This window comes from Camelus bactrianus, chromosome 21 (genome assembly GCF_048773025.1).
Source record: "Camelus bactrianus isolate YW-2024 breed Bactrian camel chromosome 21, ASM4877302v1, whole genome shotgun sequence".
Classification (NCBI taxonomy): Eukaryota; Metazoa; Chordata; class Mammalia; order Artiodactyla; family Camelidae; genus Camelus; species Camelus bactrianus.
The window spans coordinates 5,628,479-5,646,467 of record NC_133559.1 but is presented as its reverse complement, the minus strand read 5'-3'; the positions used below and the strand labels follow the sequence as shown (position 1 = coordinate 5,646,467).

Here is a 17,989-nt window from a genome sequence, read left to right as displayed (position 1 = left end):
TCTTAAATACTGCCCACCTAATTCCCAAATCAATTCAGCATATTGATGAGTCTGTATGTATTTCCTGGCAAATAATAAACCCCATAAATAAAGGTTCTTAATGCATTAAAAATAATTACACATTTTTCTATTGTTAAGTGTTAGGAGCATCAAAAAATAGGCTATTAATTGCTGTACTAGACAGTATTTCAGTCTTGGCTTCAAAGCTTAGATCATTCAACACTTACAGTCAAAAACCTGACTGACTTTCCCTATTGAGTTTCAGGAACCTTAGCTTGCAGTTTAGGAGCTGTGATGCATACCTAGACCCCATGTTTACTCAAGAAAGTGGAGTTTAACAGGCTGGCTTACCTTTTTCTAGATATTCTTCCAACCCCCGACGTCGGGCATCTAACTGCTGTTCTGATAAAGAGAATGGCCACTTCCCTGGAAGTCGGGGAAATGTAAAGTTGGCAAACTCTCTCTTCAGGTTCTGGTGCAGAATGGCAAACTCCCGGTACCGCTTAGAACAGAGCTGCCTCCCAGCCATGTAAACATTGTATACCTGGTGACGGGGAACAACAACAGAAAACGCTTACTTACTACAGATCAGATCACAGAATCACCCAGAGTCAGGCTCAGACTGATGCCGGTTAGGTGTATTTTGCTGTGCACTTTACAGAGAATATATGTTTAAGGTCACCGTAAGACAAGACTTACTTTTAATAAACGTGCCAGAAATTACATGCACAAAAAGAGGGCTACTGCCTTTAAGAGACCATGATCTTATTTTTACTATTAAAATTACCTCCAACACACTGTTTTAAATATCTTCAAAGGCAATTATCAACTTTCATGGGTATATTTTATTTTCAGAATGTTAAAAATCATTCAAAGCCAATGTGGTAAATATAGTGAATGAACAAGCAAGCAAATTTGGAGAGAGATATAAAAAGCTAGAACTGATTATAAAGTAATGTGACTGATATTCGTGTGTGACTTACACTTCCAAAGAAAAGGTCTAAAAATGATGCAAGCAATAGAAGCATTTTTGTTACCAAATAGATCATTTTTACGAAAAGTCCTTTCCTGAAATCAGATATCCCTAGTTCTGCTCTTTTCCCTCCCACCATTAAAACAAGATTAACAAAAAGCTGCAGAATAAATGTACCCTAAGGACCTCCTCATAACAATAAACAGTTAATAATCCTCAAAAGGAGATAGGCAGATTTTTGCCTATTCTTCACAGATACATGCCAAGCTTCCAGAACAGGGCCTGGCACATAGTAGGCACTCAGTAAATATGTGAAGAAGAAATGAATGTATGTATGTGCAATTCTTAAATATGTGCCCTCATAAAGGAAAGTGGAGGGATGCATAATCCAAAAACATCAAACAATCTAAGTGACTTTGTATTCTCAGAACATATCAAATTACGCAGATGGAAAAATTAGCCCCAAATCACACTTCCTGGCTTAGTAAAAATCATTCAAAAATTAAAATGTGCACAGAACAGGTTATCTACTCATGTAATCAAGAGTAGTCCCTGAGAATGCATACACCAAAGCCTTTCCTTCAGCCTCAAATCTTTCCCTCCTGTGATTTAGGAAGTATGAATTAAATGCAACAATAAAGTAATTTAGTCATTCAAAACTTCTCTCCCACAACTCTCCTCCTATGATTGTTCCCCACTTAAAAGCAAAGCCTCTAATCACTATCAAATAGTGTCCAGGAATGTATATGATCCTGATCAATGAGTTCTCCTCTTGTGATTTTCACTCAAATTTGTAACTGATTATAATGAATCACACATATTACCAGGTATTCCCATCACTGCCTTCTAAAGTTCAAAAGCATTAAAAGGCCAGTATTCCTCCCCTCAGATAAGACCACACGTTCTTTTAAGGGCAGGCAGTCTCAAGAAGTCTTATTCAGTCAATCTGGCCTTATATACTTAATTCTCAAACTAAATTTCCCACGTTTCTCAATAACATCACTATTCCTTTGTTTAAAAAGCAAGTCTGCAACCCTTCTGGTATTAAAAATTAGTGAGTTCCTCACACAAGGAAAAAGGAAGAGAGGTAAATCTAGCTTAGTGGCACTGCTGGATTAAAGACATTCCCCAATGTCTTTTTCCAAGGAAGAGGAGACTTAGGTCTTTGACGATGCACAGAAAGACGACGACCGCATTTCCTCAATGCTGATCACTCAAATGAGCTCAAGTCTAGTACAACACTCCCTTGGGGAGAAAGAACCCTACAACTTGAGAGGCCTTTATGGCAATTTCAACCCTAAAAATTAATTCAACTTTTAGTTTCTTATAAGGTGAGAAGAGTAACATCAAACAGCCTCTCACCTACCCCACCTCCCCATTTAAATGTGAAGTCAAAGGGAACGGAGTATAAATAGGATGCCTAACAATTCAGTAATACTTTAATGCAGGCAGGCATGGCTCCCACAAAAGCCAAGCCATTTTTAAATTAACTGTGCTGAGCAAATGAGGAACATACAAAAAGAGATCACAACAGAGACTGCTTTGTTCTTCACTTGTCCTTACAATTAACCAAGATCCATTAGTATTCTTTTCCCTGGTTTAGACACACCCATTTGCAAAGAAAATGACTGAGTCCCTGCTGAGTCAACTCATGAATGTCCGTGGTCCATGAGAAATGACCACAGCCTCATTACAAATGAAAATGTCTGCTAAAAAAATATATTCTCCAGGGGATGGGGACAGCTCAGTGGCAGAATGCATGCTTAGCATGCACAAGGTCCTGGGTTCAATCACTAGTACCTCCACTAAAAAAAAAATTATACACACACACACACACACACACACACACACGTACACACACTCTGGACTTGAAAGGGAATACAATCAAATAGGAACTAAAGATACCCACAGGCAGGCAATGCTTCTAGGATCTTTCCATCTTAATTTAAACCCTCAAACTGGTTGGCTCATACACGGAACCAGAAGAAATCTGTCTAGCTTGCAATAGCACACTGAATTTAATGATTACCGGTCACTGTCTTCTCCAACTGACCATATCCTGCAAGACTTCAAGCTGGAATGTTTAGACTGCAGTCAGCTTCTGAGGGTAACAAGTTTTGACCCTCTTGAGATACTCTTTGCTAAGTTGGACTCCAATCAAGGAAAAGAGATAAATTATGAATAGGGAAAGTGTAAAACTTATCTGGTCAGTGATCTAATTTTGTCTCTCTGGATTCTGCAAGTCAAAGTTTCAAAATTCAGCTTTGAGATAATTCCTAAATTTCTCAATATGTAAATGTTGAAAATCTAGACCGTGCCATTTCTCTCTTTATCCTTGTGACTTTATTTTGTGGATTGAATGCCAGAAGATGGTAACATAAATTCTTCAATTGGCACAAACCACTGCAGGGAAAGCAACTCTAGTAACACCTGGGCTCTGCACTCAGTAGCAACAACCAAAATTCCAGATATCAGAGATCTTTATTTTGTTGGTTCCTTAATCCCCATCTACAGATTTTTTAAGGCTTTTAAATGGTAATGTCTCACTCCATGTAGGATCTGAATATTAAAATATTCTCATTTTCTCAAACCTCTAGTAAGCAACAGGAATTGTGCTACTGAACACACAAAAGAGAATCTTCTTATATAATTCAAAAGTGATTAGAAAAAGAATGGTGACATTTTGGCCATGACAATATCACCCATGTTCAGCTTCCAAATGTCAAATAGACACTGAACTGGTTCATGATATTGATCTGGATGAATCCTCAATGTACATTATGACCAACAAATTATTTCCAATGCCACCCTGCCATTTAATTGTGCTTTTAGCTGAAAATTCATTTTCAAAAGGACACATCATTTGCTATTCACAAGCTACTCATAACAGCAAAAGGAGACACAGCACACTTAGCTGATTTCTGGGTGAAATGTGTGCGATCCTTAACTTAAGGATTTTTTTTCAAATGTTGAAGCATTTAGGCTCCTTCCTGGAAAGAAAAACAGCATAAAGGCAACAACACGCTCTTAAATTACTTAGGTTTAGAGTGTGTGTGTGTGTGTGTGTGTGTGTGTGTGTGTGTGTGTGTGTTTTCCCTAATGTGGATCATAAATGATATCTATTTTCTTTGTTTTATTTGGGCCTCAAGTGTACAGAACTGAATTAATCATAATCCTTGGTTCATAATAATCTCATTTTGGTGACTTTGGATATTTAATTTAGTTATTTTTAACACTGTAAAAAGTAAACTAAAAGCTAAGACCTTCACAAAAACTTATTTCTAACCATAAGTTTCTTCCTCCTTCATCCTATCTCCCTGCTTCTCTAACTCCCAAAAATTATGCTCAAAGAGGTTCATCATTTCCTTGTTTTTCTTTTTATAGTTTTTTCCTGCATTTATATGTAACCCTTATATTCTTATTTTTTATTTTAATTTTTAAAGGGTATTTTGGTTTTATAAAAAAAGTTACATGCAGAATGACACCCTTTGGGACTTATTTTTTCACTTAGTCTCATCTACAATGTTATATACCTTTATGGTTTATCCTGTTGTATTTAACACTTTGTTTTTTGTTTTTGTTTTTTTTTAATTCAAGTATAGTCAGTTGCAATGTATCAATTTCTGGTATACAGCATAATGTCCCAGTCACGCGTGTATATATAAATACACACACATGCACACACACTTCTATATATACACACACACACATATATATACATATATACATATATTCATTTTCATATTCTTTTTCATTAAAAGTTATTATAACACTTTGTTGTTTTGCTTTTCAAATAATTGCTGTTCTCCCGTTGGCAGGCTTTTGGGGTGTCTCTGGGTTTTAGCTATTTCTTGGTTTTGGCTACCGTGAACAATGCTGCCGTGAACATTTCTGCATATGCTCCTTCAGTACATATATCAGAGACTCTCCTGGGTATATACCTAAGAGAGGAACTGCAAGGTTATGAAGTATACGAACAGTCAACCTACAGAGATAATGCGAAACTGTAGCTAAAGTGGTTACATCAATTTATACTCCTTTCAGTAATAATATAAAAAGATCCTCTTAATTTTTGCCAATGGAATGTGTGTGTGAAAAGATTTCTAACTGTGGTCCTAATTTACATTTCCCTAATTACTAAAGAAGTTGGTCATTATCTCTTCATATATTTATTGGCCAGTTGCCCAGGGATCTAGCCCCAACCACTAGTGGGCCAACATCAACTCTGGGAAACCCCAGACCCCACAGCCAGCCAAGTCAGAAACCAGCCTCACCCACTAGAAAGCTGACATCAGCCCCGGAATCCTCGCAGGACACGGCCCCGCCCATCAGCAGCTGGCAGCTTCTGCACTAGGCAGGGCCTGCCAACCAACCTGATGGAGGGGGGTGGCATGCCTTCTAGTGCACCCACAGTAGTCAGCCTGCCACAACAGAAGTGCCCACACAGCCCACACAGAGGGCACCCCACGGATACAGGTCTGGTGATCAGAGGGGAGTATGCTGCTGGCTCACAGGCATCACCTACAAAAGGTCACTTCTCCATGATCAAGAAACATACTAACCTACCAAACACACAGAAATAAGACATGGAATTAGGCAAAATGAGGTAACAGAGGAATATGTTCCCAACAAAGGAACAAGATAAAACCTCTGAAGAAGAACTAAGTGAAGTGGAGATAAGCAATCTATACAATAAAGAGTTCAAGGTAATGGTCATAAAGATGCTCAAAGGACTTGGGAGTAGATTGGATGAACACAGTGAGAAGTCAGAAGTTCCTAACAAAGAGTTAGAAAATATAAAGAAGAACCAACTAGAGATAAAGAATAAATTTTAGAATACTAAAATTAAAAATACACTAGAAGGACTCAATAGTAGATTAGATGATACAGAGGAAACATCAGAAAACTGGAAGACAGTGTCGTGGAAATCACTCAAGCTGAACAGAAAAAAGAAAAAAGAATTTTTAAAAATTGCTGTTTTGTGGACAGTTTAAGAAACCTCTAGAACAACATCAAGCATATAACATTTGCCTAATAGGGGTCCCAGAAAGAGAAGAGAGAGAGACAGGTCCAGAGAACATATCTGAAAATATAATAGCTGAAAACTTCCCTAACTTGGGAAAGGAAACAGACATCCAGGTCCAGGAAGCACAGAGAGTCCCAGACAAGATCAACCCAAAGAGGATCACACCAAGACACACTGTAATTAAAATAAAGACAAAGAGAGAATATTAAAAGCAGCAAGGGAAAAGCAACCAGTCATGTACAAGGGAACTCACATAAGGCTATCAGCAGACTTTTCAGCAGAAATTCCACAGGCCAGGAGGAAGTGGCACAATGTATTTAAAGTGAAGAAAGAAAAAAATCCTACAACCAAGAATACCCTACCTGGCAAAGCTATTCAGATGTGAAAGATAGATCAAAAGTTTTACAATATGTATGTATCTGTATAACTGAATTGCTTTGCTGTACACCTGAAACACTATAAATCAACGACACTTCAATAAAAAATAAAAGTTTTACAGACAAGCAAAAGCTAAAAGAGTTTAGCACCATGAAACCAGCTTTACAAGAAATGTTAAAGGGACTTCTCTATGCAGAAAAGAAAAGGCCACAACTAGAAATACAAAATAATGAAAGGAAAAATATCACTGATAAAGGCAAATATACAATAAAGGTAGTTGATTAGCCACTTATAAAGCTAGTAGGAAGGTTAAAAGACAGAAGTATCAAAATCATCTATATCCACAATAAGCAGCTAAGGGATATATACACACCAAAAAAAGGATGTAAAATATGATGTCAAAAACAGTAAATGTGACAAGGAGTAAAAATGCAGTATTTAAATGTGTTCGATCTTAATAGATCAGCAACTAAAATAATCACATATACACACATATATATAGATTGCTATACATAAACTTCATGGTAACCACAAACCACAAATCTATAATAGATACAGAAATGCAAAAGGGAAAGAAAGGAATCCAAACATAAGACTAAAGATAGTCATCAAATCACAAGCGAGCAAAAGAAGGAATAAAAAAGAGCCATAAAACCCCAAAACAATTAATAAAATAGCAGTAAGTACATACCTATCAATAATTACTTTAAATGTAAATGGACTACATGCTCCAATCAAAAGACAGAGTTGTTGAATGGATACAAAAACAAGACCTATATACATGCTGCCTACAAGAGACTCACTTCAGATCTAAAGACATACACAGATGGAAAGTGAGGAATGGAAAAAGGTATTCCATGCAAATGAAAACAAAGAAAGCCAGGTTAGCAATACTTACATCAGACACAACAGACTTTAAAACAAAGACTATAGTAAGAGAAAAACAAGGACATTACATAATGATAAACAAATCACTCCAAGTAGAAGATATAACGATTATAAATATATATGCACCCAAAATAGGAGCACCTAAATACAAAAAGCAAATATTAACAGACATAAAGGGAGAAACTGACAGTAACACAGTAACAGGAGGGGACTTTACCACCCCACCTACATCAATGGACAGATCATCCAAACAGAAAATCGATAATAAAACACTGGCCTAAATGACACATCAGACCAGATGGACTTAACAAATATATAGAGAGAATATTTAATCAAAAAGCAACAGAATACACATTCTGTTCAAGTGCACATGGAACATTCTTCAAAACATATCACACGCAAGGCCACAAAACAAGTCTCAGTAAATTTAAGATTGAAATCATATCAAACATCTTTTCTGACCACAATGCTATGAAATGAACAAGGAAAAAACTGCAAAAGACACAAACACACGAGGGCTAAACAATATGCTACTCCACTACCAATGGGTCACTGAGGAAGTCAAAGGCTCATTCCCATAGTCGGGACGAATCTCAGTTTCAGAGATGGCAACTTTCAGTCAGCAGATCAGCTTTAAATACATGCAGTCTGTCTGCCAATTATCTGTTCTAACGAACCCACTGCATCTTCCACAAAGATTAATTAATTTCTCACTATACCACCACTCCCAAAATAATCAAAGGCAAATAAAGAATACTGCAACCAAGAGAAAAATTAAGTAGACTGGGCTATCAGTTGCAATTAAGTTTTGAAGAATAAACAAAGGCATCCAGGAAAGGGACTGGCACTTATCATCCAGAATTCAAAATGGGCTCTCCTGCATATCTTCAACAGCAAGAAACTGGAAATGTAGAAAAGAGCCCATGTGAATTGCATTCAGAATATAATTAGGACAGAGTTAGTCATTTACACAGATATTGCCAAAGAAAATGAAAAAGAACAAGATGTGGAGGGGGGTATGTACGAGGTTCTGACGTGGACAAACTCTGTATTACCCAAATATTTTGAAAGATACCACCTTTTAAAATTAATCTTGCTGTATAGCTTTATAGAGTCAACAGTAAGTAACATACTGCTATCAACAAAGAGGCAGACAACCAACCAAAGAACAAACAGAACAAACACACACACGATTACAGCAGACCAGAATGCAAACTTAAAACTGTCTACAAGCAAACAGAATTATACTTAAGTAGAAACAGGACTCTTCTTCATTACTGTAGTTCAAACCCTGAAATAAATCAGGGTCAGTGTCCTTCATCTGTGCGTGACTTTCCTCGTAGGCAAACTAACCTAGGTGCAGTCATTATTCTAGCGCTAGTACATATCACAAGTGATAAGACTGAGAGAAACAAAAGCTAGATGTTTGAGGATCGAGTTGGGCTGACACTCACCACGAACTTCTCACCATTCTGCTCCACATGTTTGTATGTGGGGACCGATATGGGCACTGCTTGCTTTTCTGTGTAATCATAAAATGATTGTCCCAACGAGTCGTCACTGGGATCTAGGTTGTCTGCCTCATGAGGAGGTACAGATAACACTGTCAAGATCAATTCCTTCTCGCCTGCTCGGATCAGGTCCACCACCTGCTTGTGTGTCGCCCCCTCAACATTCACGCCGTTCCTAAGGGGAAAAAGGGAAAAAGACAATCCCATAAACCAGAAGGGTCCAAACACCTTGTATCTCTACCCTCCTGCCCCCACTCCAGGGTCATGAAGTATGAACCATAAAATCAAAAGATCAATTTGGTTCCAGAAAAGCTGTTATGTCTTTACAAACCATAATGTGAAAAAGTGTCTGTGAACTTATGGCAGGGGGAAAAAATGGAAACAGGTGAGAGGACCTACCCTTCCTCTGTGCTAGAACCCCACACACAGATTCAGGAAAACACATGAGGAGGGTGAAGCTGAGGAGGAAACAAAGCCTTTAAAGCTATACAGTCCATTTCCTCATCCTAACTAAGCATGTATACAAGACAATAATGTGGCTTTTAACAGTCCTGCTATTTGAACTCTTCTCTGTCCTTTTTAAACCTCCTGGGAATCAGGAATTCTGTGAAAAGAAAATTTTCACAAAATGCACTCCCTTAATTTGTAAAGACTCAAAAAAGTATGACTTAGAATAATTCTTTTACATTTACATCTGATTTCTCCCCCATATCTTCAAATCAGTCAACTTAATTTTCCTTCATATCAAGTTTCATCACCTTGGGAATTAAATGGTATACATCTCCATACACACTAGGTTCTCCTAAAAGGCAAGAATATAACCTCTCTAAAATTGTATTATCTGATCCAACTCCCTTTGCTCTCCCAATCACTTCAATTAACCTTAGGATTCTATCTATCTTCTTTTCTGCTCTTTTTTCCTATCACTTAAAGCCCTGTGCAATCAGTTCAAACTAAAAAATGTACAGCTAAGGTTACATAGTAAACCAACCTACGCATTCTCCTTCCTGTTCCACTGTGTATATAAAGGCTGAAACCAGGAAAAGGACAAGGTTTGGGAGAACAATAATTTTGTCAAGAGAGATGCTGAGTCTCACAAAATTCACTCGGCAAACTGCACTGCCTTCCCAGAATGCTGACCCAGCCAGCTATCTCAGCAAAAACCACCAGGCAGCGGCTGACCTGGAGGTTTCCTCCCATGGCTATCCCAGGAGGGTTAGGAAATACACACCTGGCCTTTAGTCAGTTGGATAAAAGCTCATCTACTCTTTACAGAGTTATACGCTTTTTCAGTCCTGTTCCAAACTATTAAGGTTTTTCCTTCCAGAAAATGATGCTAAGTTTAATAACAAGCCTTCCACAAAACTTTTCAATCACTGGAATTGTCCCTGTCAGAGGATGGTATCTGAAACATCCATTTATATAAACAGAACAGGCAAAAATCACCCAGCTAAGCCTCCTTCCTTATTTTAGGCTTAACAATCTAGCCAGTAAATTCAGCACTCTTGACATTTCACAACCTAAAATCTAACTTACACACAAAAAAATTCAGCAATTTTACAACTGGTTTGCTACAGAAGAAAATAAAGAGTTCCCTCCACTGATGGAAATTTGGGCTTTTAAAGTTCAGATCTGGTCAGACCAGTGACCAGGGGGGGAAAAAAAGGTCAGCTCTTTGATCACTGAGCAGGATGGTGAAACAGAAAGAAAATGAGCTTTGGAGCTAGACCTACATGGGTTCAAATCCTGGTCCTGACTTTTAGTATCAGAACTGGTCTTAATCAAGTCATTTAACCTTTCTTAGCACTGCTTTCCACATCTATAAAACAGGAACAATAATAAGTCCCTAACAGGGTTGTTGTGAAGATTAATATAATAAAACATGTACCTTGCCAAGAACAATGCCTGAACACTCACTCAGAAGGTATACGAAGGAAAGAAGGGTTATGTATCTGTTGGTTATGAAGAGATTTTGGTTAAAGAAAAAATGGAAACCTAAAGTTGGGGAATGGCAAGGGATTTTATCTAAATCTTTGATCTAATTAGTAGTTCTGAGAAAATGTTTTGATGGTAGAAGAAATAAAATTGAAAAAGCAAAAGTTAAAAATCAACATAGAGAATTTCATCTATCACTAGGAATCTTAGCTTACTGACAAATATCCTTGTTAATTTTTTTTCTTAACAAAGTGGGGAAAACACTTTAGAGATGGAACAAAATATAATTTTTGGATACTAAAATATAATTTTTATATTAGCACAATCAATTTTACGAGGTGTATGTTTGTGAAAAAAGTTTAAGAACTGATTCTCAAATCTTATTTTTCAGCTCCCTAATTTTTCCTCTTTAAAGAATTTTAAATCTGGGCTACTCTATCGAAAGGCTTGGGGGGGGGGCAATGAATACCTACAGAATTTGTATGTAAAATTATGTTTGTGTGCATATACGCTTTTTTTAAAAATTGAAGTACAGTCAATTACAATGTGTTGATTTCTGGTGTACAGCACAATGTCCCAGTCAGCATATGTGCATTTTTTTTCTGGGAAGAAGGTCCACAGTTTTCATCAGCTTCAAAAAGGAGTGCGCAGAAGGAAGGGTAATAGCTCAGTGGCAGAGAGTGTGCTTAGCATGTACAAGGTCCTGGGTTCAATCACCAGTACCTGCACTTAAAAAATAAAATTTAAATTTAAAATATTTTAAAAAGGAGTATGCAATCTCCAGGAAGGTTAAGAACTACTGCTTTCAATGCACACTTCCACCCATTCCGTTTTCAAGTTAGAATACACTGCTCCCTGGGTCACTCACAGAAATAAGCCCTGAAAATCAGCAGAGAAACTTAAGTGAGGCTTACTCCAAGAGCAGCCAAGGAGCAAGGAAACTTACTTAGGTTTCACTTCTTTATCACTAAGGCCAAGCTTCTAACTGGCTATCATCCCTAAATCCTCTTTTAAAAAACAAAAACAAGGGCAAAAGGTAATAGCTCAGTGGTACAGCACCTGCTTAGCATGCACAAGGCCCTGGGTTCAATCCCCAATACCTTCACTTGAAAAAAAACAAAAACAAACAAACCAAAAAACAGGAAAGAGCTACCAGTGTCATATTCTAAAAATACTTGCTAATACTTATCTCATTTAACTACAGAAGGAATGTTATACATTCCACAATTAAATACAATCTGGAAATTCCTTCATTCTTCAGAAACTGAAATGCGGTCAGTAAAAACCCCAGGATATCTGATTTCAAAAAGGGCCGTTCCTCCTCAAGAATTAAGAGGCCTTCACAGTCATAAAAAAGGTTTATATGATATCCCCTTTTCCACAAGTACACTACTACAACAGGCTCAAATTAGGTGTGGCCCAATTTGACCAATTCTGAAGACATGAATGTAAAAATATAAATTCTGCAATAAAGGGAATCTTTCAGCAGTACACACTTCTGGTTCAAAGCACGGGTTTGGGAGTCAGAGAGACTCGGGTTTGCATACCAATTGTGCCGTTTAACAGATGAGACATTGGGTAAATGATTCAATCTTACTAAGCCTCAGTTTCTTAATCCATAAAATGGGGCTAAAAATACCCTTAGCTAATGGAGTTGTTGTAAGACCACAATGAGATAAAGCTCTGGAACACAGTAATCACTCAATAATGGTAATTGCTCATGTGATAGTATTGCTACCAGTTGGGCAAGCAGGTTGGTAGTATTTTGGCCTCCTGATGATACACTTTCTACAGCCAATTTCCCTTGCTTTTCTTTTGTCTTTCTAACATAATCTAGGTGCAATTCATTTGGAAATAAATGATTAAGCTCTCAACCAATGATAACAGAAATCACAAGATAGTCACCTTCCTAAGAGAAGTACTACATCAGAGAACCACCGAGTCCTACACTTCACAAAATTAACTACCGCCCAGTCGGTTCTACGCATCTAGACTTCTTCCACAAAGAAAAGCAGCAGCTTAAACACACCATCAAAACATCTTCAACTGATATGTGATTAAACAAATACAGCACAATGTTAATTATAGAATCTAGGTGGTAGATATATGGTATTCACTGTGCAATTTCTTGAACTTTTCTGAATGTTTGAAATTTTCCATAATGAAATGGAGGTGAGGGGGGAGAAGGCTATCAAAAAAAATCCAACAGTCTTCAACTAAGACCAAACTTTTGCTTCCTTAGGCAACTAGATGATACCCAGTTTACTCTGTGTCTTCAGCACTGTAAGGATACACTTGATAATTTTAATAAAATGTCCCTCATTTTTTACACGAAACCAAAATTTGAAAGCCTTTCACTTAGCTCAAGGAAGTGGTTTTAAAAAAGACTTTTATTCAAATGCTGCTGTTTAAGCCATCCAATCTATGGTATTTAAAAAAAAAAAAAAAAAAAAAAGTCTTATTCAACTGAAGTTAGCCAGCTGGGGAAACTGCAAAGCTAATACAGACACTCCCAAGAAGTAAGAATAAAGCTCTAAATAGTTGGGATTTACATACTGTTTGTGAAGGATGCTGTACATAATGAAACTAAGTATGGATGGCAACATGACAGAGCCAATCACTATACATACCACAGGAAAAAATCACTCTATGTGGTAAGCAGAATATTACTTTGACGCCCTGTGACACGCAAGAAAGTAAAGTGTAATCAGTCCCTCACAGAAAGCCTGTAAAAAACAGACAATAAATTCCTACAACTACAAACAGTAGGATATACTTTTCAATTTTGTAGATTAAAACACAATGGCTACATGTTCGTAGAACACTTAAAATGAAAACGAAGTTTTGCCAAGGATGTGGAAAAACTGGAATTCTCACACATTGGTAAAGGGAACATAAAGCAAAAACAATCGGGCAGTTTCCTGTAATGTTAAACAAACATTTACTACAGGCCTAGCAATTCTACTCCTAGGTGTCTACCCAAGAGAAATGAAAACATGTCCATACAAACAACTGTAGCTGAATGTTCACTGAAGCTTTATTCATAACAGTCCAAGACTGAAAACAGCCAAATGTCTATCAAAAAGTGAACAGATAAATTGTGGCATATTCATGCAATGGAGTATTACTCAGCAATAAAAAGGACCAAACTACTGATACCTACAACACGGATGAATCTCAGAAACATACTGAGCAAAGCAGCAAGACAGAAAAGAGTCTGACTGATTTGATTCCATTTATTTGAAGTTCCAGAATAGACAAAACTATTCTACAATGACAGAAATCAGATCTGTGGTTGTCAGGGACAGGGGTCGGGGTTGGGACAGGGGTTGGGGTTGGAGCAGGGGGAACAACAGACACAAGGAAGCTTTCTAAACTAACACATGTGTTCTATATCTTGACTGGGGTGATGGTTAAATAGATCTATACTTTTCTCAAACTTAAAACTCTCACTTAAAAGGTGTGCATTTGGCTGTATGCAAGTTAAAACAATAAAGTTGACTTTAAAATAAAATTATATAATATCCTCATTTGTAAACATAAAATAGTAGCCCATCAGCAGAGTGAAACCACCCCTATTCCACTTCTAGGTTACTCTGAATGTTGAATGCTTTTTGTTTTTAGGAAGAGCCCAGTAGATGAATCTCTACACATATCTACAGCACAAAATTATTTGATGGATATTAAAGTACATCTTTTTTCCTTCACCTCTCGTATCTTCGTGGGAAATAAGCTAAACATTCAACACTTCCAAGTCTTACAAGCCCATTCCAAGGAAGCAATGAAGAGAAACTTAAGCTAGAGCTAGTTTTACCCCTACTACTCCTTTGTCCTCTTCTCCCATAAACAAGACGACACATATTTCGAGCCTACTGTAGTTAAGAACCTCAGCAACAGATGACTGTCAAGTTAAGCCAGAGAGCAACAGCATCTCTCTCAAGTTTATTAAAGCCACGTGAGAAACAGAAGTCAAATTCACTCAGTACTTGATTAACACCATTCTATCACATCGCAAATATAATTCAGATTTTGTTTTTCAGAGTCCTCGAATCCTCTTGTTTTAAACATACAAGGCTGTAAAGCATTTTCTTCTGACAGTATTTGAAAAAGAATTTGTCCAGCCAAATATCTAACATTAGGGAAACTTTTAATGACACTGAAATACATGAAGCAAATGGACTATATATATAACTCTTAAAAATATTTAAGAAGCCTATATGTAAATATGAAAAAGTCCCTATATTATGTTATATGCAAAAAACAAAGACTACACATTGTTTGGGGTTTTTGCCTTTAAAAGATAAAAATATTGTCCATTGTGATTATGAACACGAGATATTTTGCCCATAAAAAGGCACAATATGTAAAATATGAAAATAGTTAAGTTAGGGTGACTATGGATGGAACTACGGGTAATTTTTCAAATGTAACATAGCTTTTCTATCTGAAATTTTCAATTATACAAGCTTTTAAACAAACTCCCTAACTTCTCTGTAATATATCTTCCTGGAAACTGGGTGAAGACCTTACAAGTTGGAGAGAAACAGTCCCCTGACACATCAAAAGAAAGACACTTCCTTTGACTTTTCACGGGTTCACTGCCCAGTTGTTGGGTACAGCTATACTAGACACCAAACTATAAAAAAGGAGAAACCACTCTACTGAAATGTAAAGACGTGTCCTTTTTAATTTTGCAGTTAAATCATCTGACTGGCTTAACTTGGCTCCATTTCCTTTAACTCTGCCTCCTTGCTATCTTACTTAGGCAAACAATCAAGTCAGAGAAATTTTTATTGACTAATTGTCTTAGCAATCATGTTGTACTTTGCCCTTAAACTCTTGAGATAAGCAATTCAGACATGCAGAAGCAATGAAAACAGACAAAGGAAGTCAAGCTTGAATGTGTCTGCACCTAAGTATAATTCCAGACCACTAAATATCAAGAACTTTTTGGAATTTTGTTTCAAAAATAACATTTTGCATGTTACATTTTGAAACACCTAATTTATTGACAGGATAAGAGAAGTATAACTAGAGAAAGTAAATGGCCAAAGGTCTCTAAAATGTTTGCACTTTTTCTAATGAACAGCAAATCTGGTCAATAATTTTAAAAGCACAAAATTATTATCTCAATTACATTTAACGTTAACTTACATAGAAAATGAGATAATGATTATATAAATAGGCAAAATCCCTTTGGAAAGCAATTTCACTGGTAAAATGCATCTAAAATCATAAAAATATTCATATTCTTTCAACTCAGAATGGCCTTACTGAAGATTTATCCTAAGGAAATCATCAAAATATGAGCTCTGTGAGGGCAAGAACTTTGCAGTGGCCTGTACAACACTCTCAAGTATTTATTGAAAGAATAAATAAAATAACCCTGAACACAGAAAAAGCAAGACAAAAATATATTCATCATTATTTAAGTTGTTTCCAAATTTCTGTTCTTAGAAAAAGCCAACAACAGGTGAAAATGAATGGTCAATAAAATTATTGCAAAACAGTTTGATTAACTATAAAGCAATCACAAAAATTATAAATATGAAGAATAAAATAATCTAGAAATATGTTTGAGCCAATGCCATGTTAAAAAGTGGATTATAAAAATGCAACTTCTACAAGATGACATAGGAGAAAATCTAAACGATGTTGAATATGACAATGAGATTTTAGACAATAAAAACGTGATCCATGAAAAAAAAATTGCTAAGATGAAATTCATTAAAATTTAAAACTTCTGTTTTGCAAAAGACACTGTTAAGAGAATGAAAAAACAAACCACAGATCGGGAGAAAATATTTGGAAAACACGTATCTGATAAAGAATGTGTATAAAAAATATGAAAGAACTCTTAAAACTCAACAATAAGAAAACAAACAAGCCAATTTAAAAATGGACAAAAGATTTGGACACTTCACCAAAGAAGATATACATGTAGCAAATAAGCATAGGAAAAGTTACTCAACATCATTCAACATCAGACAATTGCAAATCAAAACAAGATACCATTACACACCTACTCAAACAGTTAAAATCCAAAACAAAAAACCAAAATCACAATAATATCAAATGCTGGTGAAGATGTGGAGCAACAGCAACTCATTCACTATCGGTGGGAATGCAAAATAGCATAGCCACTTTGGAAGACAGTTTGACAGTTTCTTAAAGAGCTAAACATAGTCTTACCACAAGATCCAGCAATCACTCCTAGGTATTTACACAACTGAGATGAGAATTTATATTAACACAAAAATCTGCACATGAACGTTTATAGCAGCTTTGTTCATAACTACCAAAAACTGGAAGCAACCAAGATGTCCTTTGTAAGTGAATGCATAAACAAAACTGGGGTACATCTAGACAATGGAATATTATTCAGCTATAAAAAGAAATGAGCTCTCAAACCACAAAAAGACATGGGGGAATCTTAATCCAGGGGCTTGGAGGGAGGTGGAAGACGAATAAGGGAAGCACAGGGGATTTTCACCGCAGTGAAACTGGTATGATACTGTAACACTGCATACATGACATGATGCATTTCAAAACCCACAGAGCTTTACAACACAAAGAGCAAACCTGAATACATGCAAAATCTCTTTTTAAAAAATCAGTAGGTTCAGAGAATTCTATGTTGTGACAAGAGAATCTAACTGTATTTCAAATCTATTTCAAAAAACCTCATTGAAGGGGAAAAGGTACAGGCTTAAGTAACTGAAAATGAATAATTCTGTAAGATTAAAGGCCACACACACATAAGTACTGTATTCTAGTCAATAACAATTGCTTCCCACAGGGGTACAGGTTACCAATTCTGATACTGCTATAAACATATACTGGAATTGAACAATTAAGTAAATGAATGGTGGATGGGGGTGGGGAACCAGGTTTCTCACAGTTGGGGTGGAAATGTACAGATCGTCAAGGGGAGGGGGACAAAACATCCATACCGTAATGAAGTGAAGCCAGAGACATCAGTAAGAACTTGTGTCTAACTTAACACAAATACAGATGGTTACATACAGAAACATTTATAGATATGTATATGTACAGGGGTTAATAAATACATATATCTCTATGTCCTGTCAGCTGAGAGGGCCTGAAAGAAACTACACCTTAGTAGCAAGAACCAAATCTAATTTCCAGATCTTGGTTTCTAATAACATTCTCCAGTAAAAAGAAAAAGTGCCCTTTGGAGAAATGGTTGATTCTAGGACCAGGGCAGGAAATATACGGTATGAGCCTGAAGCATTTTGTACTACCAGAAAGCAAGGA

At 36.6% G+C, this 17,989-nt stretch overlaps 1 protein-coding gene across 2 annotated transcripts in view; it reads right to left on the bottom strand.

The window, feature by feature from the left end:
* Positions 1-17,989, bottom strand: part of SNX27 (sorting nexin 27) — a 51,964-nt gene that overhangs the window by 20,948 nt on the left and 13,027 nt on the right. Inside the window, exons 2-3 of one of the 2 annotated variants that reach the window (XM_074349423.1) lie at positions 8,720-8,951; positions 352-544 (exon numbers count right to left, since the gene is read on the bottom strand). In XM_074349423.1, the coding sequence (XP_074205524.1) occupies positions 352-544; positions 8,720-8,951 (425 nt within the window). The remainder of the gene's footprint in view (positions 1-351; positions 545-8,719; positions 8,952-17,989) is intronic. The other variant, XM_074349424.1, reaches the window with a different exon arrangement.